The sequence below is a fragment of the Odocoileus virginianus genome, chromosome 20, assembly GCF_023699985.2.
Source record: "Odocoileus virginianus isolate 20LAN1187 ecotype Illinois chromosome 20, Ovbor_1.2, whole genome shotgun sequence".
NCBI classification, from domain to species: domain Eukaryota; kingdom Metazoa; phylum Chordata; class Mammalia; order Artiodactyla; family Cervidae; genus Odocoileus; species Odocoileus virginianus.
This window is the reverse complement of record NC_069693.1, coordinates 24,540,605-24,567,837: the sequence shown is the minus strand read 5'-3', so window position 1 is coordinate 24,567,837 and position 27,233 is coordinate 24,540,605. Positions and strand designations below refer to the sequence as shown.

General features: G+C 48.5%; 3 protein-coding genes across 4 annotated transcripts in view; 2 read left to right on the top strand and 1 right to left on the bottom strand.

Moving 5' to 3' along the window:
* Positions 1-8,644, top strand: part of SNTB2 (syntrophin beta 2) — a 71,546-nt gene extending 62,902 nt beyond the window's left edge. Inside the window, exon 7 of the mRNA XM_020881133.2 lies at positions 1,569-8,644. Coding sequence (XP_020736792.2) covers positions 1,569-1,661 — 93 coding nt within the window. The 3' untranslated portion in view covers positions 1,662-8,644. The remainder of the gene's footprint in view (positions 1-1,568) is intronic.
* Positions 8,645-11,363: 2,719 nt separating this feature from the next.
* On the top strand, positions 11,364-25,235 carry VPS4A (vacuolar protein sorting 4 homolog A). Of its 2 annotated transcripts, XM_020881121.2 has the most exons (12): positions 11,365-11,601; positions 15,448-15,559; positions 15,657-15,804; positions 16,989-17,050; positions 17,148-17,267; positions 17,767-17,923; positions 18,454-18,602; positions 18,946-19,027; positions 19,244-19,463; positions 20,479-20,619; positions 21,299-21,428; positions 24,150-25,235. In XM_020881121.2, the coding sequence occupies exons 1-11, from the start codon at positions 11,581-11,583 to the stop codon at positions 21,398-21,400; spliced, it is 1,314 nt and encodes a 437-aa protein (XP_020736780.1). In that variant the 5' UTR covers positions 11,365-11,580; the 3' UTR covers positions 21,401-21,428; positions 24,150-25,235. The 2 variants fall into 2 exon arrangements, with proteins under 2 accessions (XP_070307192.1, XP_020736780.1); XM_070451091.1 differs by lacking the exon at positions 24,150-25,235 and having other exon boundaries at positions 11,364-11,601; positions 16,992-17,050; positions 21,299-22,154.
* PDF (peptide deformylase, mitochondrial) lies at positions 25,127-27,154 on the bottom strand. Its single transcript, XM_020881125.2, has 2 exons — positions 26,438-27,154; positions 25,127-25,665 (listed from the first exon to the last, which is right to left on the bottom strand). Exons 1-2 carry the CDS (start codon positions 27,030-27,032, stop codon positions 25,508-25,510), a joined length of 753 nt encoding a protein of 250 aa, XP_020736784.2. The 5' UTR covers positions 27,033-27,154; the 3' UTR covers positions 25,127-25,507.
* Between the last annotated feature and the right edge of the window lie 79 nt (positions 27,155-27,233).

Genomic DNA, 27,233 nt, shown 5'->3' with positions numbered 1-27,233 from the left:
ATGGACTTAACATCTAATATTCCATTTGGAGCCAAGAAAATTCTTCAGGTTTCAAAGATGCATGGGTTTGGCTTTGGGATTTTGTTTTGTGTTTTCCCCACATTAGGAAATCATTGCCTATTTAAAGTTTTGTTTTAGTATCAGCAGGAAAAATTAGATAACCTTGTAAAAAACAGGCAAACTTTAATAAATGAGTTCTATCCATTGCTGTTGTCAACAGTTTGTTGGGATAAGAGTTAAAAGTAATAGTGACTTAGTTGCTATAGAAATTCTGCTGGTCAGAAAAAAAAAATGCAAAGATATGTCCATACACCCATCATCTGTTTTGACTTCCTTGTCCTTTAAAGGAAATACCCACAGGAATTCTTGAGTCCCCTTGGAGAACTAGAGAAGTGTGTCTAGGGTACTTCAGAAATCAGAAATTAAGATAAAGGATTCAAAAAGTCATGCCTCTGTGTCTTACGGTATTGAGCCAGTAGTTCAAGTCTTATCTTATATGTGTAATCTTATGTCTATTGATACAGTCACAACAGGTATAAATTTGGAAAACAGAAACTTGAAATTTTAGAACTAACAGAGATCTTAGGGATAATATAGTCCAAACTCCAAATGAGAAAACTGTGACTAGAAATCTTCTTTTAAATGATGAACCTTTAGAAAACTATGGATAACCATGGACTTCAAAAGCCTGTTGAAGCCTGTTCATCGGGTATCAGCTGTCCAAATTAGAGGCCTGTGCTTAGGAAGGTATAACTAGCTCACCCAACTAGCTTCAAGATTTCCCATTCCCACCACAAACTGATAAGGGGTGTCAAAAATCTTAATAGATTATCATACTTCAGCTGAATTCACTATGATTCCCTGTGGGAAATATACTTACAGTTAGTGGTTTCCATATAGGATATTCCTCTTTTCTTTACCTCTTCTACTTTTAAGTTCTTCCTACCTGGCATGGTGGAATCTAGTACACCACTAAGAGTGTCCTAATTGTGGATGTGAACTTTCACGCTAGTGTTTAATTATGCCATGGAATAGCCTTACTTCTGAATATACTTCCATTTGCAGCTCTAATTGCCCAAGTGTGGCCATAAATCTGGCACATCCTTTATTCAAGTTCTTTTTAAAAAGTAGAACACAAAAAAGTGTTTCCCTGGTGATCCAGTGGTTAAGAATCCGCCTTGCAATGCAAGGGACATAGATTCAATTCCTGGTCCAGGAAGATCCCACATGCCAGGGACCACCTAAGCCTGTGTGCCACAGTTACTGAGCCAGCACTCTAGAGCCTGCAAGCTATGACTGCTGAAGCCCGAGCTCTCCTTCGCCCATGCTCTGCAATAAGAGAAGCCCCCGAAATGAGAAGCCCGACCACAAGGATGGGTAGCCCTCACTTGCCACAACCAGAGAAAGTTTTCCTTCTCAAAGAAGCGAAGACCCAGTGCAGCCAAAAAATTAATGAGTAAATCTTTTTTTTTTTAAGTAGAATATCATGTTCAAATTTGTTTACTTTGCACATTTGTGTATTAAAGCATCTCTGTATAGTAGTGACAGTCAATGTCCTTTCTCCACAGACCATGGACCTGCACTCCTGTCCGAAGCCGATTGTATTTGTGTTGCACACATTCTTGTCGGCCAAAGTCACTCGCATGGGACTGCTTGTATGAGCAGCAAAAAAAAAATCAGTTAAAGAGCCTTGAATGTCATAAGAAGTATTTCCACCTCAAAAAAAACAAAGCACAAACAGAAAGCTCTTTGCTCCCTCCCCCAGCACAGTGCCTTGACAAGGACCTGCAGATCACTGCTGAACTTACCGTGTTTGAAGAAGAGCTTGCTGTTTACAAGCTACCTTGGCCAGAAATTCTAGGACTCTAATAAGCTCCAAAATGAATCTGTTAATTTATTGTCTCGTCTCCTAATGTGATTTCTAAGTAATTAGGTTTATATCCCTTGTTAAGAAGGGTGGCTCATTCTTTTTCATTTTGGGCATAATCAAACATCTGAGCGTTTTCTTCTTCTCTTCCTTCCAATAGAATTTGTTTCAGGCTTAACCTTGACCACTTACTTAGAACAACCATCCCTTCACAGGTGCTAGTTTGCAGCAGCCTGGGCTTCTTGGTCACTCCGTGTAGGTTAGACATTTGGTTGGAATTTACTGTCCTCATTTACTCCTCCTACCCTCGGAAGTCCTTGAATTGCATCACCAAAGGGTTCTTCACATGTCCTGGCTCTCCCTGTATCCTACCCTGACCATCACGTCCCGCCACGTCACTGGCTTTGCCACGCCTAAGTGCTCACTTTAGGACTTAGAACTTCAGAGATTTGATTTGCCTTGCTTTCCACTCTCTTTCTGGTAGTGACCAACTTGAAGAGCAAGTTGGTAACCACTGCTCTGAAAGCAAAGTTTTGCTTGTTTTAGGATTTTCTGATTTTTCTCTTTGGTAGGAGCCAGGGGTAAGATTTCTTTTAAAAGAAAGTCCTCATTAGCTGAAGCCATTTTTTATTGCCGACCAAATGTGCCTTTGGTGAGGGTTAATGGAGCTTTATTAGTCACTGTTTGAATAACTGGATATCACTGCCATTCCAGGGAAGTCATCTATCCTAATTTTGAGGAACAGTCTTTGAGGTGGTTTTCCTTAGTGTGGTATCTTTTCCAGCTGGTAAATCTTTTGAAGCAAGATAAATCCTGTAGAGCCAGATTGTTTTAGAGTACACATCAGTGAAGCCAGCACACCTTCAGCACAAACACCGTGTCGCATCGCTTTGGGCTGTGTGAGCCCAGGCAGGATCCAAGCCCAGGCCCTCTCCCTCCAGGGCAGAGAGCGGCATCCATCAGCACTGCTCACTCAGTGCTGGCTCCGTCATGCCTCCTGCAGTGGGCAGGGCACCGAGACCATGGAACAGCTACCTGGGCTTCGCTCAGCCTCGCCTGATGTGTCATCAGGAGACCACAGCAGCAGCAAAAGGGCTGGTTCTGCGGTACTGGAGAATTACATTCAGCTTCCTTTTCCTAATTATGAAAGAGGTATATATCTGAAACCATTTACAACAGTATAGTAGCTATATAAAATGTCAAGGTTAGTACAGTCCCCAGATCCAAAAGAAAAGATAACACTGACTTGGCTGTTCTCTGTGCTCTCTGGGGAAGGGTCTAGGAATAGTTCTCATTTACTAGTTATCAGGAATGCCATAGAGGATGTGTGTACTATGGAGGGTGTTGGAGCATAGTTTTTTTTTTTTTTTAAGAAAAAAAAAACCACCCACCAAATGTACATTTCAAAGAGCTATTTGGTTTGAGTGCAGACAGACCTATAGGCAGGACATATAAAAGAGCAGACCAATGAGCATAGACGGTTCAAATTAGACTTTGTAAACTCATTGTCCTCCCTCCGCCCCATAAGTCAGTTCTTCTCCCAGCTCCAGTCCCCAAAATGTTCTACTTAAAACTGGAAATTGAAATCTAGGCTAGAATATAACTTCTAAGAGCTTTTCTTAATGTTTTGAAATTTCATAAATCTAAGTTTGGTTCCATCTGGGATATGTTGCAAGTCAGAAAAGAAAGAAAATATCTTGAAGATCCAGCTAAAATTTCCAGAAGAAGAATATCAACACACAATACCCTCAGATAAGTGAGCTTAGACACTTTTTGCAGTGAGAGTAATATTAATCTGAGAAGTTGAACAATACAGTCATAGACTTACAGCAAAGCCATTTGGTGAGGTTTTCTGTGTTAGTACGAAAGGCTAATAAGCCACTGAGAATTTTTTTCTGGGGGAACTTCTGAGCCACCCCTCTCATTTCTTTTATGGAAAAGATCTGTTAAAGAGGTGTGATTTAAATGTGTACAGGAGAGGTAAGCATTGTGTGCATTTTGGCTCATTTTGCTCAAGCTTTAACTGTCATAGCACCAAGATCCCTAGGTTTCTTAGCATCTTTTGAGTCTTGATGCAAAATGGAAGTGTATGGGGGGGTTTCCTTTGACCACAAGCACCCCCAAGAACAAGAGCCCTTCAGCTTGTTTAACAAATGTCAGCAGCTTTCCAATCATGGGTGACCAGGTTGTTCTTCAAGTAAGTGTGTTTGTGGGACTCTCATACCACAAATCAGGTGCTTTTTATGAATGAGACAGCCTTGGTAAATAGCTATTTTGTATCAAGATGCCAAAATGTGGCAAATTATCTTCAAGTGGTAACTACAGATGGGCAGTTTTGATATTTCACCTCTTTTGTAGAACAGCTGACTTTTCATTTCTCTTTGATTTTGAATTAGGAAGACTGTTGAGGATGTGCTGGGCTTCCCTGTGTCAAGTGGAAGGGAGCCCTCCCACAGAGTAGCATCCCCTCATTCCAATGGACCCATCCTGTGTCCTCGAGACCCACCTGAGGATGTAGATGTCTTCTCCACATTCCACACGGATGCCTACAAGCAGCCAGCTGGGGTGTGAGATTTCCTCCTCCTCATTCCCTAAAACTTCCCCCCTCCCTCTCCAAAAAAACAAAGGGAAAGGAAGAAAAGGCTCAATTATACTTTTGTTGGAAAATGTGAGTCCTTTCCTCAAGTCTTCAAACAAACCTTACCTGGAAATTATATCTAATATTTTATATGAAGAAATACTTTAATGTATGTTATACAGTATTTATTAGGTAGTCGTAACTGTAAACTCACCTACCTAGAAAAGTTTCAGATTAAATATTGGGACATGTACAGGAATCAAAAATATTACTTTGAAGGTCATTTGCCTATTTTAAAGCCATGTTTTAGCACCTTTTAGGCTAGGTGAAGTCTGATAGTGCCTGTTCCTGTCATCTGTACTCTCACAAAGTTATTGAAAATTATTGCATGCAGGAGAGATCAAACTGTTTATTTCCTATATTTTTATAAGTGGAAAAATCTCTCTGACCAACAAGTCATTAAAGTTGTTACTGATTATTCTCTTAATTTATCATCCTAACAGAATGGTAACAAAGCTTTTTTCAGCCGGTTACATGCACTTAGCTAATAAACCAAAATTTACTCTTTAAAAAAAATTTAAGCTGTGTGGAATCTGGACAAGACTACATTTCACTGTAAATGGTTTTGATGGACAAAAGTGTGTCCACTTTTGAGAAAAGGTTATAATGGATTGTTTTTAATTTTGAGAGAACCTCCAGTCTTCTTTAATTTATATCCATATTTTAAAATACAAATTATCTTGTAAGCTGCTATGCAAAATCTATTAAAAGCCCTACCTACTTAAAAAGTTAAACATTTTTGAAGTTTTCAGGGAAGACCTGTAGACTTAAGCACTTTCTCTGCTCTTTTTTTTTCTTATATCTTAGACACGCTGAATTATGTTCTTATTATTTTCACTGGTTATAAGCTATTGATTGTATATAATATTTAAACCATCCAAATATCCAGCATACATTTCCATGTCACTGCCATTCACTATTGATGCCGTGAATGAAATGGCTGGTTAGAAAGCCAAAGGTCTTTTTTTTCCCCCAATATCCAATGAAGAAGTAAAATGCCAGATCTCTTTTGTCTCAAAGCATACTGAGATCTGTATATCTGTGTAAGGAAGAGAGACTGATTTGGGATTCTGCTTAAACTTTAAGTTGAATTTGATTATAGTCATATTCATTTGTTTTACCGATGTCTATCAGATATATTACATGCCAAGTGGTACTACATCCTATTGGAAATATGTTTCATTTAAATTTGAATTCTTATCATGGCTTTTTTTTCCCTCCATCAGATCAAAGTAGAAGAATCTGCCATTTTCTACCATTCTATGTCCCTATTTTATTTGCCTGGTGGTCTAGAATTATTTTGTTATGCACACTGTCTTTGAAAATGGACAGCAGCAGTCCTCCCACCCCCACTCACCTTTTTAAGCTATATGTTTCATTGTGCTGGGCATGGAGGCACTCCTTAACTGTGTGATGATGGACAATTCTAAAATAATTATGCTGTATATCAGGATTATGTGTTTTTGAGCAATATAGCTACTTCTATGGTATAATGATATTAAGTGAAGTTTATTTTACACTAGTAATAGACTACATAGGTGGTTGATTTGAAACCCTTTCCCTAAAGCACACACATACACAAGCATACTTCTAGCAGATTAGTAATTTCCAGTTAAGGTAAGGTACAATTAATAGACACATAGAACACATCTGTCTCTTCAACACTAGCTAAACTGCCAACTGGAAGAATGGTTGTTAGGTATTAACTTTAACAAATATCTTAACAAGATTTCTTCTTTTATAAACTTGAGCTGAATTTCTTGTCACCTCTATTCTTACTTTCCACTTTAGCTGACTGAACCAAAGCTTATTCTGGTTTTAAAATAAATGTATCCTTGATGTAATGCATATGGCATTTATTGCTTGCTCTCCAATGAACATTTTATTGTATTCAACAAAAGTCTACCATATGACCTGTAATCTTTGAATTGCTACAAAATAGATTGGTTGAAACTAAAAAGATGTAACAGAGAAATGATACTTCATTTTATTGTAAAATTAGGTATTCTGGTAGATTTCTAACTTCTGAGTCCTGGAAGTACTTTGCTCAGTTTAATAATAATCCTACCTCCATGCCATTGACACAAATGCAAAATTTTTTGAGTCCCTCTTTATCCTAGTCCCATATAACCCTTGGATCCTAATTATCACCTCTTCCAAGGTGACATAAGTCCCTAATGAATAGACAAAAAGTTCTTTGGGGCCCTAGAGAAATTTTTGAAATGTCAAATCTAGTTAATTATATATTAATTCATGAATTCTTTCATCTAATAAGCATTTATTCATGTGCAGTTCTTCACAGGCATTCTGAAGGGTCCAAAAGAAAATTCCTGCCCTCAAGCAACACCTCATCCATTATTTCTCAGTCATACCATGCCATCTATTTATCAGTCAGAGGTTAAGTCATTAACCACCTCATATTTTTACCAAAGTAAACCTCCAGTTCTGCTCACCTGGCAAACTGGAAAGTGTTTAAAAGGATGCTCAGTCATTGGTCTATGCCAGCATGAAAGAACTCCAAGCACGTTTAAGAAGGTTGGTCTTTTCATCATGCATCTTTTTTTTTTTAATGCAAAATCAGACTTAAGTTTGGGAAGGAGAATAGTGTAGAATATTCTTAGTAAGGCAAATCACAACTAAAAGTAAGCTCTATTGCCCTAAGTGGATCAATGAGGAAATCTTTTTAAAGAAATACTTATCCATCAACAGAAGAGATCAGTGTATATTTTATCTACCCGCCCCCCTTTGTAGATTCTGCTGATCCAATCATTTCCACACTTACAGCTTTTATTTTATTTTTTTTCACTTACGGCTTTTAAACATCTCATTTTCTCAAACTCCTTACATGTGGTAGATAGACTGTTGCTTCATCTGAGAAATCAAAATAATGAAGATATTTAAAACTTAGCAAAATTTCACTTACTCTAGAACTCTTGGGCATTCAAACTCAGTAAAAAGGGCACCTTACAAAAAGAAGGGAGGTTGCATGAGTTTTTCCATTTTTTCCTTCAATATCAGTCCCTTTCTATCCAGCCTGCCTCCCATCTATCACTAGAGGCAGCCTTTCGGCCACAGCCTTTGTCATGCCCAGAAAGGCGCTGAAACGTTTGTGACTGGAATGGCATGGGGAACACAATCTCCTGGGCTCCTTCTCCACGGTTTTCAGTGTCCTGTAGTTGTGCACAGAATTTAGGTCATGCCTTTAATGGTCTTTACTTTAAACCGCCCCCTTTGACAATCAGGTGCTAATGATTCTGTTGGAACCAGCCTGTATTGTGTGAGTGTCTGTTCTGCCTAGGCTGGAAGAAGTGCTTTCCTTCTATCAGTCCTGTTCAGGTGGGTGTCAGTTACATTTTGTCACCTCTTGTTTTGTGAATTAATAGAATTTGGAGGAAAAGAAATGATTTAAGCTACAAGTTTGGGGTTTGGCACAGTCATCAGTCTTGATGACACTCTTCATACTTTAAACCAAATCTTCTCTATCATAAGAACCAATTTCCAACTGTTTTTCTCTAGTTTGGACTCCAGTGTTATGTTTTACAGTCTGGGTAACACTGTAACACTGATGGGTTCAGCGTGATAAGACCTGGGTACCCAAAGAATCTGTTTCTTTTGTGGTACCAGACCCAAGGTCTTTTAGAAACTAATGTGGCAAAACACCACCTGTAAAGGCCTGTTTTGGCTGATCTGTGCAAACTCTGATTATACCCTCTTGTATGTATTCTGTCCCACACAACTCTCATTTTTTCAAGTATTAAGACCTAGAAAGCTAGGATAACACTTCTACAAGGAGTTAAAAGTATGTGATATTCTGTTTTTTTCCTTCCTTTTGGAATCCTGTATTTAAACAAGACTTCTTTTTAAGTATTGTTTAAAATTTAGGTCTCAAGTCTTCTGGCATTACCAGACTACCAAATCAAAACCCATGGTGTAAAACAGGGCAGTATTTGTGTTCTTAATAATGAGAAAGCTTTATGTGTACTCTGTAAGTATAATGCATAGACAACACTTTCCCTTGAGTTGCACATCAACATAGAGCATTGTACATTACAATGAAGTTTGTAACTTAAGGGTATTATATATATAAGTACATATATACCTTTGTAACCTTTATACTGTAAATAAAAGAGTTGCTTTTAGACTTGTTTTTTCACTTTTTAATATTAAAATAGTTTCAAACTTACAGAAAAGTTTTAAGAACAGTACAAAGGGGCTTCCCTGGTGGCTCAGTGATAAAGAATCCACCCGCCAATGCAGGAGACACAGGTTCAATCCCTGATCCAGGAAGATCCCACATGCCAGTGCACCACAACTACTGATCATGTGCTCTTGAGCCCATGAGCCGGAATTGCTGAGCCCATGCACCGCAACAACTGAAGCCCGTGTGCCTAGAGCCTTGTTCTGCAACAAGAGAAGCCACTGCAATGAGAAGCCTGCACACCACAACATGAGAAAGCCCAAGTGTAGCAATGACGTCCCAGCGCAGCCAAAAATAAGTAAATCTTAAAAAAAAAAATACAGAGAACTCCTGCATCCTCATCACCCAAATTTCCCGATTGTTAACATTTTGCCGCATTTGTTCCATTACCCTGTCGTCTTTCTCTGACATGGTGCTCATCACCCTTAAATTCTCTAGAGTGTACTTTGCAGGCACAAGGACTCTCTCCTGTACAGCCACCCTACAGCCCTCCCAATCAGGAAGTCAACTTTGGTTCAGCACTACCACCCATCCAAAGACCCCACTTAATGGTGCCAGTCTTCCCAACAATGAATGTTTCCGTTCCCTTCCTGGCACAGGATCCTATCCAGTATCACGTGTGTTTGGTTGTCACATCTTAGCTTCTTCTGATGCCATTTTTAAACAGATTTAGGGCAACTCAAAACTCTTAAAAATTAGTTTTGTTCTAGTTCTACCACTGACCATCTGTGTGATGGGAGCTTAATCACTGGATCAATCTGAGCTTTATCATACATTCAGTCGCACAGAGGAAAGTGAGGTGAGAGTTTCTCAGGAATCTTGCTAGGAGATCAGTGCTCCATTTATTTTGGTATCATTCACTTTGTGTGATATCTCAGCATAATTTTGCCCTGGCCCTACCCAAAATGTTACAATCCTAAACCTTGTTTTTATTCCTCCTCCCCCACACTGTTCTTGCTCTCAACCAAGTAGCTCCTTAACAAATTGCTCAGGACCCATTTTTGGCATGAACCAGTCTGATTTTATGAAGTTGTATGGGCTAAGCAGAGTTGACTTACTGGTCCAAGCTTGGGTTTACAACAAGTGACACATTCTCAACATCAGAACCCAATATAGTAAAGTACTGTGTGAGAAACAACAAACTAGGCAACCACTGTAGAGGACAGTGTGAAGGTTCCTTAAAAATTATAGATTAAAAAAAAATTATAGATTTACCATATGATCCAGCAATCCCACTCCTGGGCATATATCCAGAAAAGATGAAAACTCTAATTTGAAAAGGTACATGCACCCCAATATTCATAGCAGCACTATTCACAATAACCAAGTCATGGAATCAACCTAAATGGCTGGTGACAGAGGAATGGATAAAGAAGATGTGGTACATATATACAACAGAATACTGCTCAGCCATAAAAAAGAATGACATAATGTCATTCGCAGTAAAATGGATGAACCTGATGGGCCTAGAGATGATCATGTACCTTCCAGATGACTCAGTGGTAAAGAATCCACCTGCAATGCTGAAAACGAGGGTTTGATCTCTGGGTCAGGAAGATCCCCTGAAGGAGGAAATAGCAACCCACTCCAGTATTCTTGCCAGGAAAATCCCACGGACAGAGAAGCCTGGAGGGCCACAGTCCATGGGGCCACAAAAGAGTCAAACACAATTTATAGACTATACAACAACAACAACGGAGATGATCATACAAAGTGAAATCAGAAAGAGAAAGATACACTACTTATATGTGGAATCTTAAAAAATGGTACAAGTGACAGTTACTAAAGCAGGAAAGGGGAATGATAAATTAGGAGTTTGGGATTAACAGATACACAAATTGTCACCTCTATACATTTATAGAGTTGCCACCCTTAACCAGCTTTGTTCACTTGAAATGATTTCAAACCATCCTTACTCTCCTCAAACCCCAAGCCTTCCACCTTCTCTCCCTCTAACAGCAGATTCTCTTCTCTTCTAATTCACCAAGAAAACAGAAGCCATCCAAAGGTACTCCCCTAACTTGTTGTTACCTTCTGCCCAGCCTAGGTAGGCATCTATCTTCTCCCTCCCACTTTACTGTCTGCAGCCAATCCACCCACCTAGGCTTTGGTCCCATTCCCATCGGCCAGCTTTCTTTAGTGGATTCTTCCTATTGGTTTTTAAACACGCAGCGCGTCTGTTAATAACCAATCTGGTATGCTTAAGATCTCCTGGGTAGAGCCCCCAGTTCTGGAGACCTAAGAAAATAACTTTCCTGGGGAGGAAAAGGGATATAAAGGAAAACAGAACTGGCTTTAGACAGAGCCACTGGCATCTTAATAACAGTAACCAAGACCCAGTGTTGGGGTACACTGTTTACGTTAGCTCGCTCATTCATTTCCTCCAAAAGGCAGACAAGGCAGATACTAATTATTAGTAGTAGTATAACTTATTAAACATCGGAAACCCAAAGCTCTGAGAAGGCAGGCTTATTGTGAGAGGAAAAACCTGCCCAATAGATGTTTTATTCCAAGTGGGATTCTGGACTTGATGATTTCATTCCGGTCCTTTCTGGCCCCGCCCCCTCGGGGGCCCCCAGTCTCGCCCCGCCCCCGACACGCCCCTTGGCTCACGCCCTGGTCCCACAGCCTCGGGTGAGAGCGGCGGCCTGCAGTGCCGGCCGTGGCCGCCGGGGGCAGCCGCGCGGCTCTGGCCCGGCCGCTCTGGGCCGCCCTCCTCGCTCGCCCTCGGACTCCGCTCCGGCTGCGAGCGGCCGCCCTGCCCGCGCCCAGCGCCGACCCTTGGTGCTCTCCGCGCCGGACCAGCTCCTCGGCTCCCGGGGCAGGACCGAGGCCGCAAGCAGCGCCGCGGGGTGTGGGGCAGACCCAGGAGATGAAATGACAACGCCAACCCTCCAGGTACCTCGGCGCGGCCCAGCCCGGCTTACGGAGGCCGAAGGAGGCGCGGCGGGGCCTGCGGGCGAGCTGGCGGCCTCCTCCTAGCCTCGGCCTCGCGCCCCCGCCCCGTCGTTCTGTGCCCGTTTCTCTTTTCTCGCGCTCTGAACCGTGGGTCGCTTCGCGTTTAGAATGCCCGGCCCGCTAGACCGGGCCAAGCCCCGAGGTCGCTGTGTGTAGCTGGCGACCCGGAGCTGCCTTGGGGATCAGCCTCACCCGGGCCTCACAAGCGACGCCCGGGAAGCTCGGGTCCGCGGTCAGGCTGCTGGATCTCCCTCCTTTTCCTCCTGCCTCTCTTCGAACAGACCCCCGTTCCTTCCCCGGTCTCCAATTTCCTCTTCTCGGCCTAAGACCCTTCATTCATTCCTTGGATCGCGTCGGGTGGTGCTGGGGTGGCGCCACCTGGATGCATGACTGACCCATCCTCCAGGTGCTGCTGGCCCTAGGTCGACCGGAAAACAGGAACGCGCTCTCCTTGTCTCAGACCTGAGTTTGAATCTTGGTTCTGCCACTCACTAGCATGTGACCTTGGGCTCGTTAGCTGATCCTGGAGCCTCGGGTTCCCTGTCAGTGAAATGGGGTAATGCCCTGTAGCGTTGTCGTGGTAGTGGCTCTAGATCGAGTGATTCAGGTGAAGTGTTCTTAACACAGTGTCAGCTACGTATTAAGTGCTCATTAAGTGGTGACAGGTGCAGTGCTTGGGGGAGTTGGGCATGAGGTCGAGGAAGAAGAGGCATTTGGGTCGGTAATCAAAGAATGGGGGGATGGCAGATACCAGCAGCAGAAGGAGGGATAGTTACTCCAGGTGGAGAGAAAGAGGGAAACAGAGGCATGGAATACAGTGGGTTCTAGGCCAGGAATTTGCTGGTGTCCAGAGTCAAACCTTAACAGCCACCAATGGAAGCTGTTATCACAGGGGTGGACCAACATGGCTTGCAGAACTCACCTTCCCAGGGCTTGTGAGCTAAGAATGCCTTTTCCTTTTTTTTTTTTTTAAAGGAAACATTTATTAAGATATAACTCACATGCCATACAATTCACCCATTTAAAGTGTTCACTGCTTTTAATATTTTCAGAGGCTTCCCTGATAGCTCAGCTGGTAAAGAATCCCCCTGCAATGCAGGAGACCCCAGTTCAATTCCTGGGTCAGGAACATCTGCTGGAGAAGGGAAAGGCTACCCACTCCAGTATTCTTGGGCTTCCCTTATGGCTCAGCTAGTAAAGAATCCGCCTGCAATGTGGGAGACCTGGGTTTGATCCCTGGGTTGGGAAGATCCCCTGGAGAAGGAAAAGGCTACCCACTCCAGTATTCTGGCCTGGAGAATTCCATGGACCATATAGTCCATGGAGTCACAAAGTTGGACACGACTGAGTGACTTTCACAGTATATTCAGAGTTGTACAGTCATCGTCACAATCACTTTTAGAACACTTTCATCACTCCAGAAGGAAATGCTGCCTCCTTTAGCAGTCACAATTCTCCACCCCCCAAATGTCTATTTCTCCCAACCCTAGGCAACCACTAATCCGTTCTCTGTCCCTAAGCCTTTGTCTGATCTGAGCATTTCATATAAATGGAATTATATATCAATAATATGTGATCCTGTGTGATGGGTTCTTTCATTTAAAAAAAAATTTATTTCATTTTTTGGCTCTCCTGGGTCTTGATTGCTGTGTGGGTTTTTCTCTAGCCGCAGAGAGCAGGTGCTACTCTGGTCTCAGGGCCCAGGCTTTCTCATTGTGGCGGCTTCCACTGTCGCAGAGCACAGGCTCTAGGCTGCGAGGGCTGCAGTGGTTGTGGCTCCCAGGCTCTAGGGCACTGGCTCGGTAGCTGTGGTGCCCATCGCATTCGAGATCTGCCTGGATCAGGGCTCAAACCCCGTGTGTCCTGCATTGGCAGGTGGCTTCCTTGACCACTCAGCCACCATGGAAGCCCCGGTTTTTACATTTTTAAGTGTATGGAAAAAGGGATATTTCATGATATGTGACAGTCATGAAATTGAAATTCCAGTGTCTGTAAAGTTTTATTGGAACCCATCCCTGCTCATTTCATTTACGTATTATCTCTGGTTGCCTTGGGGCTACAAAGGCAGGGTTGAGTAGTTGCAAGGAGATTATACTGCAGGAGAATCTAAAATATTTACATTCTGGTCCTTTATGGAAAATTTGCCACCTGTTAGCATGTCTTTGTTACCCTTTTCTTTCATCCTTATCCTCTGCCACACCTGTTACTAGAGATTCCACAGAGCTGACAGTTTTGTCACCTTTGCCTCCTGTTAAGCAAAACTGTTTGACTCTAAATTGCAGCTCAGGCCTCTTGTATGTGAAAAACTATGTATGGTTGCCAGAAGCAGTGACTGTGCTCTGAGGTGCACTGAGGATCTAGAAGGAGGGAGGGGGTGGGCCTGCTTTGCCACCTGAAAAGCAGAGCATTCCTAGAGTATCGCTCTGAACCCCCCCCCCCCCCCCACCTTTCAAAAAAGACCCAAGCAAAGTGTGTAGAGTGGAAAAGTCCAAGGACCTGGGGGTGTGTTCTGGAGATGCAAAGCCCCTGGTGACAGGAGCACCCCGTTTCATGTCTGTCTGAAGGGCAGCCTCGTGGAGGACAGTAAACACATGAAGTCTGTGTCTAAGCTGATCATCCAGGAAGGTTCAGGGCTCCCAGCCATTATCTGTTTGTAAGGAGTGTAGGGCACTGAGGCTAGAAAACAGTAGCCTTTCCTCATCTCTTCAAGCTGGTGAGCTTGTATAACATCAACCTGGCCTGACCTCTCCCAGTCTGTTAGTTCTGTAGAGCTCTCTGTGTTTTTCTGAGACTTCTTACTTTCAGATGAGAAAGGGCTGCACAGAGGCCCTGGGCCCTGCCAAGAGCTAGTCAGGAGGCTTATTGTTCACTGTGTGGCCAGTGGTTTCTGCCGGCCTGCTGTCTAGTGCTATCTGTTTGAGGAGGATAATTCTGGTAGTGCTTCCCAGCTTGGTGAAGCCATGGTTTCTAAAACTGGATGTGTAGGTGTAGGGCAGCTGCCTGAGATCCAGCAGGCTTTCAGTTCAGTCCAGAGCACAGGCCTACAGGATTTAGGAGGTTCACAAAGACACTCTTGCAGAGTTCTTAGTAGGGTCTGGAAGCTCCCCACCACTGGCAGCACATAGATGCCTTTGAAGTAAGCAGGCACTTTTCTTCCTGGACCTCCAGGAAGAGGTCCTCAATCCGTGTATTGAGTCACATGGCTAAGCATCCCTTCCCTAGGAATCAACTTTAGGAAAACTGTCTTCTCTTTTCAGCCTAGAGAAGTGAGTTGAGCTAATACAAAAAAGTAGAGATCCCTTTAAGTCCATATCATAAAACTCTCAGGTTGATGAAGGACTTTCCTAGCTGGCTGGGTCCTTTCTGGCCCACAGGGTCAAGGGCAGTTTCTGGCCTCCATCTGAACAGCGCAGCAATCAGTTGGTTTTGCTGTTTGCCCTGTTGCAGGCTCCCAGTCCAGCTCTATGTCTCTTTCCCCTGAAATTGCGAAATAGAAAGTGAACTCTCCTTTTGAGCCCTAACCTGAGATACTTGATCAGGCTTCCGCTTGACTGAGAAGGCAGTTGCTTTTAACTGTATGAGTATATTGTGAAGCGGGACAGCTGTCTTTTAAAGCTTCCTTTCAAGGCCTTTCTAGTTGTTGGACAAGTAGGCCAACATAAAGGTCTGCAGCTGATGGATTCCCGGGCCTGGCAATATCTCTTATCAGTGTACTCCTGCTGCCCGGAACCCAGGGGCTTTCTGGATCTCGTGGGAAGCACTGGGTTGTGTGTTTTGCCTTCCCAGAAAGCCATTGATCTGGTGACAAAAGCCACAGAAGAGGATAAAGCCAAGAATTACGAGGAGGCGCTCCGGCTCTACCAGCATGCCGTGGAGTACTTCTTGCATGCTATCAAATGTGAGTCCCCGCAGGGCCCTGCCTAGCCTCAGAGCCTCCGCGAGAGGAGGCGGGCACGCGCGCTCACAGGGGCCCCTCCGCGGTTCCCCTTCTGCAGATGAGGCACACAGCGACAAGGCCAAGGAGAGCATTCGAGCCAAGTGCATGCAGTACCTGGACCGGGCGGAGAAACTGAAGGATTACTTACGAAACAAAGAGAAGCATGGCAAGAAGCCAGTCAGAGAAACCCAAAACGAGAGCAAGGGGTGAGTACCGAGGGGTGCAGACCCCGGTGGGGCCAGCACCCCCTCCAGCAGGGTCCGTTTCCTGTGTCGCCGTCATCTTGGTGCTGTCCTTTGGGGAATTCTACTTGTAATAGAGACGATGCCTGCAGCTGCCTTCACCGAGCCCTTTACAGGAAACATACATCCGTTGTCTCAGTAGATCTGGATGGAAAAGCTGTGGGCAGGGCGGGGAGTCAGCCCTGGACTCCGCAGCCAGACTGTCAGGATCTAGCCTGGCGCTGCCACTTCCTAGTCATGTGACCCTGGACAAGCGCCATGACCCTGCTGGGCCTGCAGGTTCCTCATCTGTAGGAGGAAGGTAGTGGGACTTCCCTCCCAGTGTTGCCCTAAGGAGCAAATGAGATGATGCAGGAAAAGCCCGGAGAAGAGAGATTGGAGCGCAGTAAGGATCAAATAAGTGCCTGCTGTGTTATCAGAGGGTCTCATCGTCACGTGATGGACAGCAGCAGGCTCAGACAGGTTCAGGGATGGCCACGGTCACAGAGCTGTTACTTGATGGGGTCTGGACCCAGACCTGGGGGCTCTGTTTTGGGCTCTAAAGCCAGCGTTCCCTCCACAGCCTTTCACCTCACATCTGTGGTTTGAGCAGAAAGGCCAGTGATGTCCTGGAGGTGAAGGGAGGGTGTGCAGCCCAGAGGTGGTGGAGTAGGAGACAGAAAGGTGATGTGTCAGCTCTGCCCCTGGGTTGAAAGGACCCACCCAGGGGCCTGGAAGAGTTCTAAGGATGACACATGACGTGTCCGGGTCGGGCTTGGCCCTGGAGGCACAGCCACGTACTGTCCTGCTGCGAGCCCCTGTGAAAGGCCAGGAGCAGCTCCCAGTGTTTGCCGGCTGCTCTTGAGGTCCAGCCAGCGCACAGGGCCCTCACTGACCTTCATGAGAGCGCACACATCTCAGTTCTCTGCCCTTCGTGAAGAAGTGAGGGTGCGTGAGGAGAGTGTTTCCTGGAGGGTCCAGAGAGGATTGCTGACAATGTGCAGCCCCGACATCCTTGGGGTGCCTTGCGTGTGGACCTCTCAACCACTGTCGAGCAGGGAAAGTGTCTGCTCAGCACCGGGCTGGCCGTCAGAGCCTGGCCTCGCTCTCTGAGCCGCCTTGCTAGCTGCCTCTCACTCCAGCCTGTTGTCTTTTGTCTCCTTTCCCAGCAGCGATAGTGACAGTGAAGGAGATAATCCAGAGAAAAAGAAATTGCAAGAGCAGCTGATGGGTAAGCAGCTTGAGGCCATGGTGGTGGGAGGTGGGTGTGGCAGGGACCCCCCAGATAGGTCAGGCTCCAGGTCGAAGGCTCCGTCTTGGTCCTGCAGGTGCCGTCGTGATGGAGAAGCCCAACATCCGGTGGAATGACGTGGCCGGGCTGGAGGGAGCCAAGGAGGCCCTCAAAGAAGCTGTCATTTTGCCAATTAAATTCCCGCACTTGTTCACAGGTAAGAGTTAAGCCACGTTAGGCCCCAGTGCACAAAAGTCAGGCTTCTGAGAGCGCCAGCTCAGGGCCCCCCTGATGTAGGCATCCAAGGGGTGGGTGGCAGCTCGGCTCCCTTCGCCCCTGGCAGGCGAGGCCCTGGCCCTCCTGAGCGCTCTCCGTCAAGGGAGGGTCCAGGGCCAGCTCACTGAGGTCACCTACTCCTTGGCTTCTCTCCATGTCAGAGACACTTTCGTGACTAGAACTTCGAGTCGTTCCAGTGGTAGGCAGGGCGTCCTGCGCCAGCCAGCGTCACTTTGCCGGTCTTGGGGGTCAGGAGCCCAGGCCAGGACCAAGCTCTTGGCAGGTGATCTAGTTGCCTTGACCCCTCTGCTCCTACAGCAAAGTCGTCTTGTAGAGCTGTTTATTCTTGGCCGTATTTACCGTGACTCCGGTCCCTCTGCTTTTTTCTCTCCCTTTCCCCAGTCAGGAAGAAGCTCACACGAGTTCATTCTTTCTCATAGGCAAGCGCACTCCTTGGCGGGGGATACTGCTCTTCGGACCTCCCGGCACCGGGAAATCCTACCTGGCCAAAGCAGTGGCGACGGAGGCCAACAACTCCACCTTCTTCTCTGTGTCCTCCTCAGACTTGATGTCTAAGTGGCTGGGGGAGAGCGAGAAGTGAGTCCACCGCCAGGCTCCGCTCCCACGGCAGCTGCAGTGGCTGCCTGTGGTCCGGCTTCCCGGCTCTTGGACTCGCCTCCCAGAGGCGCCGGGAGAGGGGTATCTTGCTAGCTTGTCAGGTGGGACGCTGTCCTGACAGAGCCAGCCGAGACTGGAAGGCCACTTGGGAGCCATGAATCCACATGAGGGGAAAGGAGAGGCACTGACAGTAACTGGGCTTCAGCTAAGTGTCCTCCACTGGGGACTTCATACAGTTAACTCATTCCCCACACTGGCTCCCATTTTGCAGATGAGGAGACTGAGGCTGAGAGGAAGGGAAGGGACTTGTCCTCCATCCAGAGCTAATGAACGGGGCTGCCGGATTTGAGACTGATGCTGAGGCTTGCTCATCCTCCCAGTGCAGGGCTGCCCGAGGACTTGTCACCACTGTTTTTCTGTCGACTCAGCCTCTCCGAGGGAAGGGCAAGAGGAGGGTGGTGCCAGGGACCCGGGCTGGGCCGGGATACCACCCGTGTCTCCCCTCACAGGCTGGTCAAGAACCTGTTCGAGCTGGCCCGGCAGCACAAGCCCTCCATCATCTTCATCGACGAGGTGGATTCGCTCTGCGGATCCCGCAACGAGAATGAGAGCGAGGCTGCCCGCAGGATCAAAACGGAGTTCCTAGTCCAGATGCAGGGTGTGTGCCAGTCCCCGGTCTCCTCCCCACTCCTCGCCCCACCTGAAGCCAGCCCCGGACTTTGATTTAGCTGTGGCTGAATCTGACTGCCCTTACAGTGGAGGGACTAGCAGAGAAGCAGTTCTTAGCTCCTTCTCATTGAGGCCTTGGCCGGCCGCCTCTCCACCCTTCCCGAGGCGGGCAGGGCTGTGGGGCTTGTACCCCAGTAAGGCTTGCCAGGGCCCTGCCGGGGGGATCAGGAGACAGCTCCAGTTCAGGACAGAGCTCCCGAGGTCCTCCCCCCCAGGTCCTGAATGAGCCTGGCAGGTGCTGAGTCAGTGTCTGTGTTTCCCTTTGTCCACAGGGGTGGGGAACAACAATGATGGGACTCTGGTGCTAGGTGCCACAAACATCCCATGGGTGTTGGACTCGGCCATTAGAAGGAGGTGAGTCTTCCCTGGAGGAGCCCAGGGCCGAGGTCTGTCTCCAGCTGTGGTCAGCCTACAGCTGGCAGCAGGCATGTAGCTGGACCCTGTTTCTCTGGCGGCTTCTCCGAGTCTGCAGAGCCCTTAGTGAGGCCGGCTTCTGGAGGGCCCCCGAGCCCTCCATTGAGACCGTCCCGCCTTCCGCTTTCAAGTCCTGCTGTGTGCTTGGCTCTCTAGGTTTGAAAAGCGAATTTATATCCCATTGCCGGAGGAGGCTGCCCGCGCCCAGATGTTCCGATTGCATCTGGGAAGCACTCCTCACAACCTCACAGACGCCAACATCCACGAGCTGGCCCGGAAGACGGAGGGCTACTCAGGCGCAGACATCAGCGTCATTGTGCGGGACTCCCTCATGCAGCCCGTGAGGAAAGTGCAGTCGGCAACACACTTCAAAAAGGTGAGCGGGCCCACAAGGAGCCGCTTAGAGAGTGTCACAGGAAAGGGGATGTTGGCTCTCTGGCTGCTTGGGTGACCACTCATCTGGGTTAAGCTGAGGTTAAGTGCGTGGTGAGTTCTTGGCCTTCAGGGGCCTGGGCTGTACCTGCTCCCATCAACCCTGCAGTGCTGGCTTGAGGGTGACCACCTCAAATCGGGTGATGCCAGACGACAGGGCGCCGTGACCACCACCTCCGCCCCCTGCGTCAGCTCTGTGCTGATGCATGTGGTGGACCCTGCTGCGTGTGTGAAAGCAAGGGCCGCAAAAACGGCACACCACGAAGAGGAACTGCATTTACACGGTAGATGTCTGTCAGGGTCACTGCGGGCACTGCTGGCTCCGCTCTGGGTGTTGGGGCGACACCTGTGACCACAGCAGATGGAAACCCTTACAGGAGCCTCGTTTCTAGTGGGGAGACAGACAGCAAAGACTCCTTTCTTAGAGGGTGATGGGGGAAACAGGGCAAGGGAGGGAGGGCTGGTGTTCTGCAATTTGGAGGGGGTATGGGTAGGTTGCGCTCTTAATGGATGGGGCGCCCTGGGTGAACCGAGTCAGGAGTTGAAGGACGTAAGCGTTGAGCCCTGGATACTTGGGAAATGTTGCCAACGGAGCAGGCAGGCTTCGGTTGGAAAAGCACTTGACGTCACTGCGTTCATGGTGAGATTTGATGGAGTTGATGAGGAAAGGAAGCTTTCTAGACCTTTGGGTCACAGATTGCGGTTCTGGAGAACAACAACTGGAACAGCATGCTGATTGCAAACCTCTGAAATCAGATTTGGAGCCACCCAGACTCCCAGGGCCCAAGAGTTTGAAGGAGCCCATCACTCAGATCAGAATGCTGATCTAGAAACCCAGGCCTTCGTCCACATCACGCTGTCACCTTCTCCTCAGGGCTCAGAAACCCGAGGTGTCCTGCCCCTTCCCCGGATGCCAAGGGGCAGCCCCGCCAGCCAGTCAGGCTCCTGTTTGGTTTCAGGTCTGTGGCCCTTCCCGCACCAACCCTAGCATTATGATCGATGACCTCCTGACCCCATGCTCGCCGGGGGACCCAGGGGCCATGGAGATGACTTGGATGGATGTCCCTGGTGACAAACTGCTAGAGCCTGTAGTTTGCATGGTAAGTTGCTGGCTGGGAGAGAGGACTATAGAGAGCCCAGGAACCTGGGGGTTTGGATCCAAAAATAAAATCTGCTCCTCCCCTTCCATGTTCTGGGCTATTGTGGCTCCTCCTAGAAAGAATGGTCTCTGGGGCTCTGAGGAGCTGGCGCTCCTTATACCAGACTCAGTAGGGACCCAGGCTGGAGGCCGTAGTGTTAGAATTGTATCTTCTTCAACAGGAAGAGTAAAGGCCAGGTGAGGACTGCTTCTTTGGTACCTCTGGGGTTGGCCTCCTAACCCAGAAGGAACTGGTAGCTGTCTTCAGCACTGTTGATTTGGTGCAGTTGGACAGGCAGCCACTCTGCTCACTGTTCCTGGCCTCTCCTTATCTCAGCCTTGCCAGTGGTCTTGGCTCTGCTGTGAGGTGGTGTCAGGCAAGATCACTGGGCCTGGTGTGGTGGGCGTGCACTTACAAAGAGCTTCTCACAGGAGTTAGGAGATAACAGGGACTTAAGATTCCCTCAACCAGAAATGTCATGGGTTGCCCCAGGAGGCCTTCGGGCAGAAGCCAGGTTCTGCATTTGGGGCTTGGAGGTGACCTTCAAGGCAGGGCTCTTCCCACCCTGGACTGCGTGTGGCTGAGACTCAGCTGGGCTTGGAGCCCAGCCCCCCTCACCTGCCCGCACTTCTTTTTGCAGTCGGACATGCTCCGGTCTTTGGCCACCACTCGGCCCACTGTGAATGCAGAAGACCTCCTGAAAGTGAAGAAATTCTCAGAGGACTTTGGACAGGAGAGTTAAAAGCTTCTTCACTTGCCTGATGGTGAAGGTGGGAGGTTGATTGGGGTCAATCCACAGTACTCCCCAGGTCAGTGGCCACACAGAGCTCCCGCGCTCGTCCCAAGGCCACTGCGGCATCCCCCTGCTGACCGGCCGTCAGTGGGAGCAGGAAGGAAGGGCCTCCCCGCCACGGAGTCGCAGAAGCACGTTCGGTGCCTGGGGGTACTGGCTCTTCCTGCTTCCTCCTCCTCCTCCTCTGGATGCTCACCATCTCCTTGTCCTGCCCCGCTCCCATGGTTTTTTTTTTAAACCACTCTTTGTTCCCCTAAATTAATGCTGCTTGGATTTTTGACTTGTTTATAAATTCAAAACCTGCCCAAGGTGTCAGGAGTGGGAGCAGCCCCCAGCCTTGGGGTTGGCGCAGTGGCCCTTCAGAACAGCTGCCCAGTGCCCCCCGCTGCCCCTCCTGTCCGGATCCAAGTATTGCTCCATGTGAAGGGAATGGCTGTTGCCTGGAGTCCCCAACCCAGACTCTGCCTGAAAGGGCCACAAGTAGAGCCAAGCCATTCACTCCCTCCGGGCCCTGTGTCCTCCCTGCAGGAGGAGAGGATGGTTTTTGTGAGCACAAAGCTTGTAGATCAGACCGAGGGAAGGCAGTCAGGCAAGTGTCACTGCTGCCTTTTTCTAATCCCTCTGAATGTGAGAACGCTGATCCCAGCCTCTGCGCTGGATCCCTGTCCTGGAAGCGGGCTAATAAACCCTTTTCGTTTCTTGAGCCGCCTGAGAGCGATCTCATCTTTGACTCCTGTTGGGCTCCTTGAAGGCCACACTTGCTTCCCCTAGAAAGACCCTCTGGTCTCTGCTCTCTTCAGCGGAGCTGCAAGTAAACAGGAATGTCACCAGCAGCTGCAGTTCCCATTCTCCCATCGCTTTCACAAGACCTTTCTTCCCCCAAAGCCTTGGAAGTGGTGGGTGTGTTTCAGGGACCTGGGCAGTTCTTGTTCAACTTCCAGATGAGAGGCTGCAAGCAGAGAGGCCTGTGGTCTAGACACGGGCTGCGGTTGTGCTTTGGTTTGGTCTGCTGCCAACATTTAAAAGTCAAGAGCTGACAAAAATTGAGATCTCTGGCTTCTGAAGCAGGTTAGGGAAACCCTGGCCCTGCGTCCAGGATCTGCCTTCTGCGTCAGGGGACTGTGCCCTCCGGCTCACCCTCCCCACCCGGACTGCCTCACTCCGTGGCATTTCCTGTCCAGCCCCGGTGGCCTTTTGAGTTTGTGATTCCTGGTAGTGGGGCAGCCACGGCTCCAGAGCTGGTGGCAGGCCTGGGGGTACTGTCTGAGGGGCGGCAGGAGCAGCCTGGCATCCGGTTGCTCTAGCTCTCCTCCCCTCCCAGTCCTCAGTATCTCCAACCAGGATGGCCCACGACTGATGAGACGTGGCCGCCTCTTGATGTTGTTAGCATTGCACTGTGGGGTTTCTTTGATATGGGTAGGGGTTTCTGCTGAATGAAGGCTTAGGCGCAGTGCTCCTTCCTTTCCAGTGCAGTGGGTCAGCCCTGCTCCTGTTACCTGGAGCATCAGCAGGCCTGACCTCCAGATGGTGCTGTGCTGGGTCGGGGGAGCTGTGTCACTTGCTGGAGAGTTTCCACATCATGCTCCTGATTAGTTAGTTATGGACCCTCGGCCACCAGTTACCATTTGAAAATACCATTCAAAAACCAACTGGCCACCCCCTCCCTGTACTGCTTCATTGTAGTCAGTTGTATTTCGTTACCTTTATTTAAATCAGAAGGCCCTTGCCTTTTTTTTTTTCAACTTTCAACCTGGTTCCTTCTTGCTGCTGCTTGAATGCATTGGCAAGTCACAGGGGCTACCAGAGGGCTGCTGGGGTTCATCGTCACAGTTCTCATCACAGCTGTTCTGCCTTCCCACTTCTCTCTCTACCCTGAGTGACAGGGCAGACACATGTCTTGTTCGCTGCTGAGGCTGGCACAGTGGTGATGCTCAACATGGCTAATAAGTGCAGAGGAACTTCCTTCCCTAAGCACTTACTCTGAAATTCACTTCCTCCCTACCTGGCGATTCCATTCTTAACCCTCTGCCTACATTGATTTACTCTCTGGAAGTTGACTTCTAAGACTTTCATTAGCCCAAGGTGCTGAATCATGTGTGTGGTCTTGCAGCTGATGTATCTGCCCAAGGTGGAAGAGAGTTTCTTCCTCGTAGAGGCAGGGATTTGTTGTCTTTGGGTTGTACTGTCTAGGGTTAATTGATCAAATCCATCCTTGTTTATTACAACCATAAATCTAATCTATTGTCAGCAACAGAATCTCAGGCTTTCCCCATTGAGCAGTCATTGACTTTTGGACCTTAAGTCAGGAAGCGTCCAGCAGATACTACCAATCTGTACAACAAAGGCATGATTAAGGACTGTTAACCTCAGGGCCAGTAAGGAACCTTCAGAATGTTTTAATCCGATCCTGCAAGGGAAAGGAAGCTCACTGAATCCTAATTTTCCTAAGGAGCCATGTTTTCAGTATAAATGAGAGCTTACTACAGATTCCGCCAGGGCTGAGTCTGTCCTCACCTCAGGGCAGCTGCTAGGCCCTGCTCCTCCCTGAAGCGTGATGGACACAAAGCCAGACTCGGCTGGCTTGCTTGGCCTCACACACCCCCAGACTTGGCTGTTTAGAGAAAGCACCTGGGGAGAGTGGGTCTTTCCTGGGTCGTTTCATTAACTGCCATTTAAGATACATTTTCTCTATAAACAGCTTACTGGACTTCTTACTATACCTGTGCTTGGAATTTGGAGGACTTCGGTAAAAGTACCTGCATGGCAAAACTCAACATAAAAATGGGTTCTTTCACCTCTTGACAAAGCTCTGACAGAATCTTAAAGCTAAAACTGAGGTCACCATGATGCTGGTTTATTTTTTCAGAGTAAGTGTGGTGACGAGGAAGCAGAAGTTCTGCTTTCTGTTTCTGCCCTGACTGTGACAGGAGGCTCATTGCTTCTTCTCAACTACAGGCAGTCCCCACTTGTTGAAACCACTTTGCACTGCTTCACTTTTATGAAAGACCTACATTAGTACCTGTTTTCAAATGGAAAGAAACTTGAAGAGGACTTTCACTTTTACAAAAAAAGGCAAAAGCTAAAACAGCATTCAGCTTCTGTTTTGCAGCAAGCTCTTACAGAAGCAACAAGCACTCAGAGCAGCCAGCGGGGCACCACCAAGCTCCTTCCCCAGGAGCTACACTCAGCCTCTCAGCGTCAAGTCGCCATCGCTTTGAACTGTGTCTGTGGGCATCTGTGCTGTTTCTCGATTTATTTTGTGCATCTGTTAGCATGATGTGTCCTAAGGTAACTGCTTCTTCCATGTATGCTATTTCAGCTTAGGAAAGGCTTCATCAGAATGTTCTTTCAGATCATAGGGAAACCTGTACTGCCCCCTTCCCAGCCCTGCTCCATGGCCTCCACCCAAAAAACGAGCCACGTACCAGCAACCTAAGAGATCTCAGCAGAAGAATCTTCCCCAGGCCTGTTAAAGGTGGAAAGCAAAAGCCCGAGACCTAAACTATATCTGAACCTTGAAAAATGTATGACTACTCAGTTACGTTAATAGTGTCATTGAACTGGAGATATTCTGTCCTGTGTTTTACTTCCACAGGCAGACTGGATTCCAAAACAGAGACTATGCGAGTAACACTCATAGACCCTCTGTAACATAAGAAATTGGTGAAGACGATCAACCACAACCTTAATCTGCATTTTAAATACAGCTTTCAGATGTTTGGGGGTTACATCATTATCTAATCTTGGCTTGGGGAATAGATGGCTACACGCCTCTGAAATCACATCTACTGAGAGTGGCTATTTATTTGCACCCCTCACCTCCCATCTCTATACAAAATTGCCAGGAAATGTCCACTCTTTTAGGGGGGATATTTTTCTTCTCAAGTTGAAAGCAATATATTGTCCATAGCTCATTTCAGAGTACACATTTTTAGCATCTTCCTCCAACTCAGTTTGGTAGCTCTGGCAGTCCGTTGTTTTCTGTCAGAGCAGAGCCAACACCAAGTCCAGCAAGGAAGATGTGCCCAGCTCAAAGCCAGAGTGTGTGTGTCTTGGTTAGTCATTCACCTCCATCCAGTGGATGTTTGTAAACGTCTTGCTGTCCATTTTGTCAATGAACAGGCAGCCCTGCAAGTGGTCCATCTCGTGCTGGATGATGCGGGCTGCCCACCCACTTGCCTGCCACACCACCTGCTCTCCTCTAGGGTCCAACCCTGCAAAGGAAGGTACAGCCTGCGTGAGGACATGCTGGAACTCCATCATTCTCAACCTACTGAGACTTTCCCTGTCCCTGGCTGTGTTTACAAGAGGCAACATCAGAAGGGAATGCAGACGGCAGCCCCTCTCCATCCTAAAAACGAAGTCTGAACTCTGACTCTACCAAGTATTCAACCAGGTTCCCAATCCTGACAGGTGGGTTGCTAGGCTCACTATGGGGCTAAAATGAGAAATGATCTTCCCAAGTGGCTTGCTCAAGAAGAACCACCATCCCAACCCTCCAGCAAAGAATCACATTCTGCAGAATATCCTGAGGTATGACCGACAGGTACTGGCTTATCACCCTGAGCTAGGCAAAGCTGGGTTCCACTTCTCCCAAGCCACCACGACAGATCTAATAGCAGCAGAGATGTGTGTGTGTGTGAGAGAGAAAAAAGAGACACAGAGTGAGCGACAGGGTAGAGGACGGGGTGAGCGCTCACAGCGGAGCCAGGCCCCCCCTTCCAGTCCCCACCCCTGTGCCCCAGTTGAGCTGGCTCTGCTCCCACAGCACCTCCTGCCCCGTCCCATCAGTCCTGAATTTCGTCCACTCTAGGGTCTGCTCTTTGTTCCTGTCGGTAGGCTCCTCAAATCAGCCATCAACGTGTATACATTTTAACTGCAACTTGGTGTAAACTGTTTCGTGGGATCCGAACCTGCCGCCTACACAGGTTGAATGGAAGCACACAGGCACCCAGTAGCCGCCTCAGGGACCCCACCTTTCCGCACCTGAGATCTGCACCGCCTGGAAGCGGGGCACGCAAGCAAGGAAGCCAGCGACACTCTCGCAGCCCTCAGGGAACGTGACCAGGCGGCTGTCCAGCACCCGCAGGCTGGGGTTCACGAACACGCGCAGGGGGAAGGGCTCCATCTGACGGGCCTCGCGCACACGCGGCGCGCAAGCGCGGAAGAGCGCCTCGGGGAACTCCAGCGCCAGTACCTGCAGCGGCACCCCGAGCTGCGGTGCGCTCAAGCCCACGCAGTGCCGGCGCCGCATCACTTGCACTAGCCGCTCCACCAGCCGCTGCAGCTCGGGTCCCGCCACCTGCGCCGGCTCTACCGGGGCCGCCACGGCCCGCAGCGCCGGATCCCCGACCTGGCACACATGCGGGTACGGCGGCTCCGGCGTTCCCTGCACCAGACGCCGCACGTAGCGCCAGTAGGAGCGCTGGCGCGCCGGCCCCTCGAGTCCATCCCAGGCGGGCGTGGAGCTGTAGGCCCGGGCGCCGCCGACCGCTACCCGCTCTCCCCACAGCAGGGCCGACCCAACGCAGCGCGGCGCCCGCAGCCAAAGCAGCAGCAGCCCAACTCCCAGGTGACCCATGGCGCGTGGAGCAGAGTCACCCGCCCGGACGCGTCCCTCGTCGGCCCCCGTAACCGAGGCTCCGCCGCCAGGGACGCCGGGAAGTGAAGTTTCCGTGCGCCTTCCGGGAGCGCCGGCGCCGCTCCCAGTACACAGCCTGCCTCTCCGCGGCGTCTTTCAGCCTTATTAAGTCCCGTTTCTGATAGTCCCCCTCCCCCCCAC

Coding starts and splice junctions, on each gene's coding strand:
- VPS4A (XM_020881121.2), top strand. CDS start 11,581: ATGACAACGCCAACCCTCCAG. Junction 15,805..16,988: donor ACCCAAAACGAGAGCAAGGG/GTGAGTACCGAG, acceptor CTCCTTTCCCAG/CAGCGATAGTGACAGTGAAG. Junction 19,464..20,478: donor CGGCAACACACTTCAAAAAG/GTGAGCGGGCCC, acceptor GTTTGGTTTCAG/GTCTGTGGCCCTTCCCGCAC.
- PDF (XM_020881125.2), bottom strand. CDS start 27,032: ATGGGTCACCTGGGAGTTGGGCTGCTGCTGCTTTGGCTGCGGGCGCCG. Junction 25,666..26,437: donor CCAGGCGGTGCAGATCTCAG/GTGCGGAAAGGT, acceptor CTTCCTTTGCAG/GGTTGGACCCTAGAGGAGAG.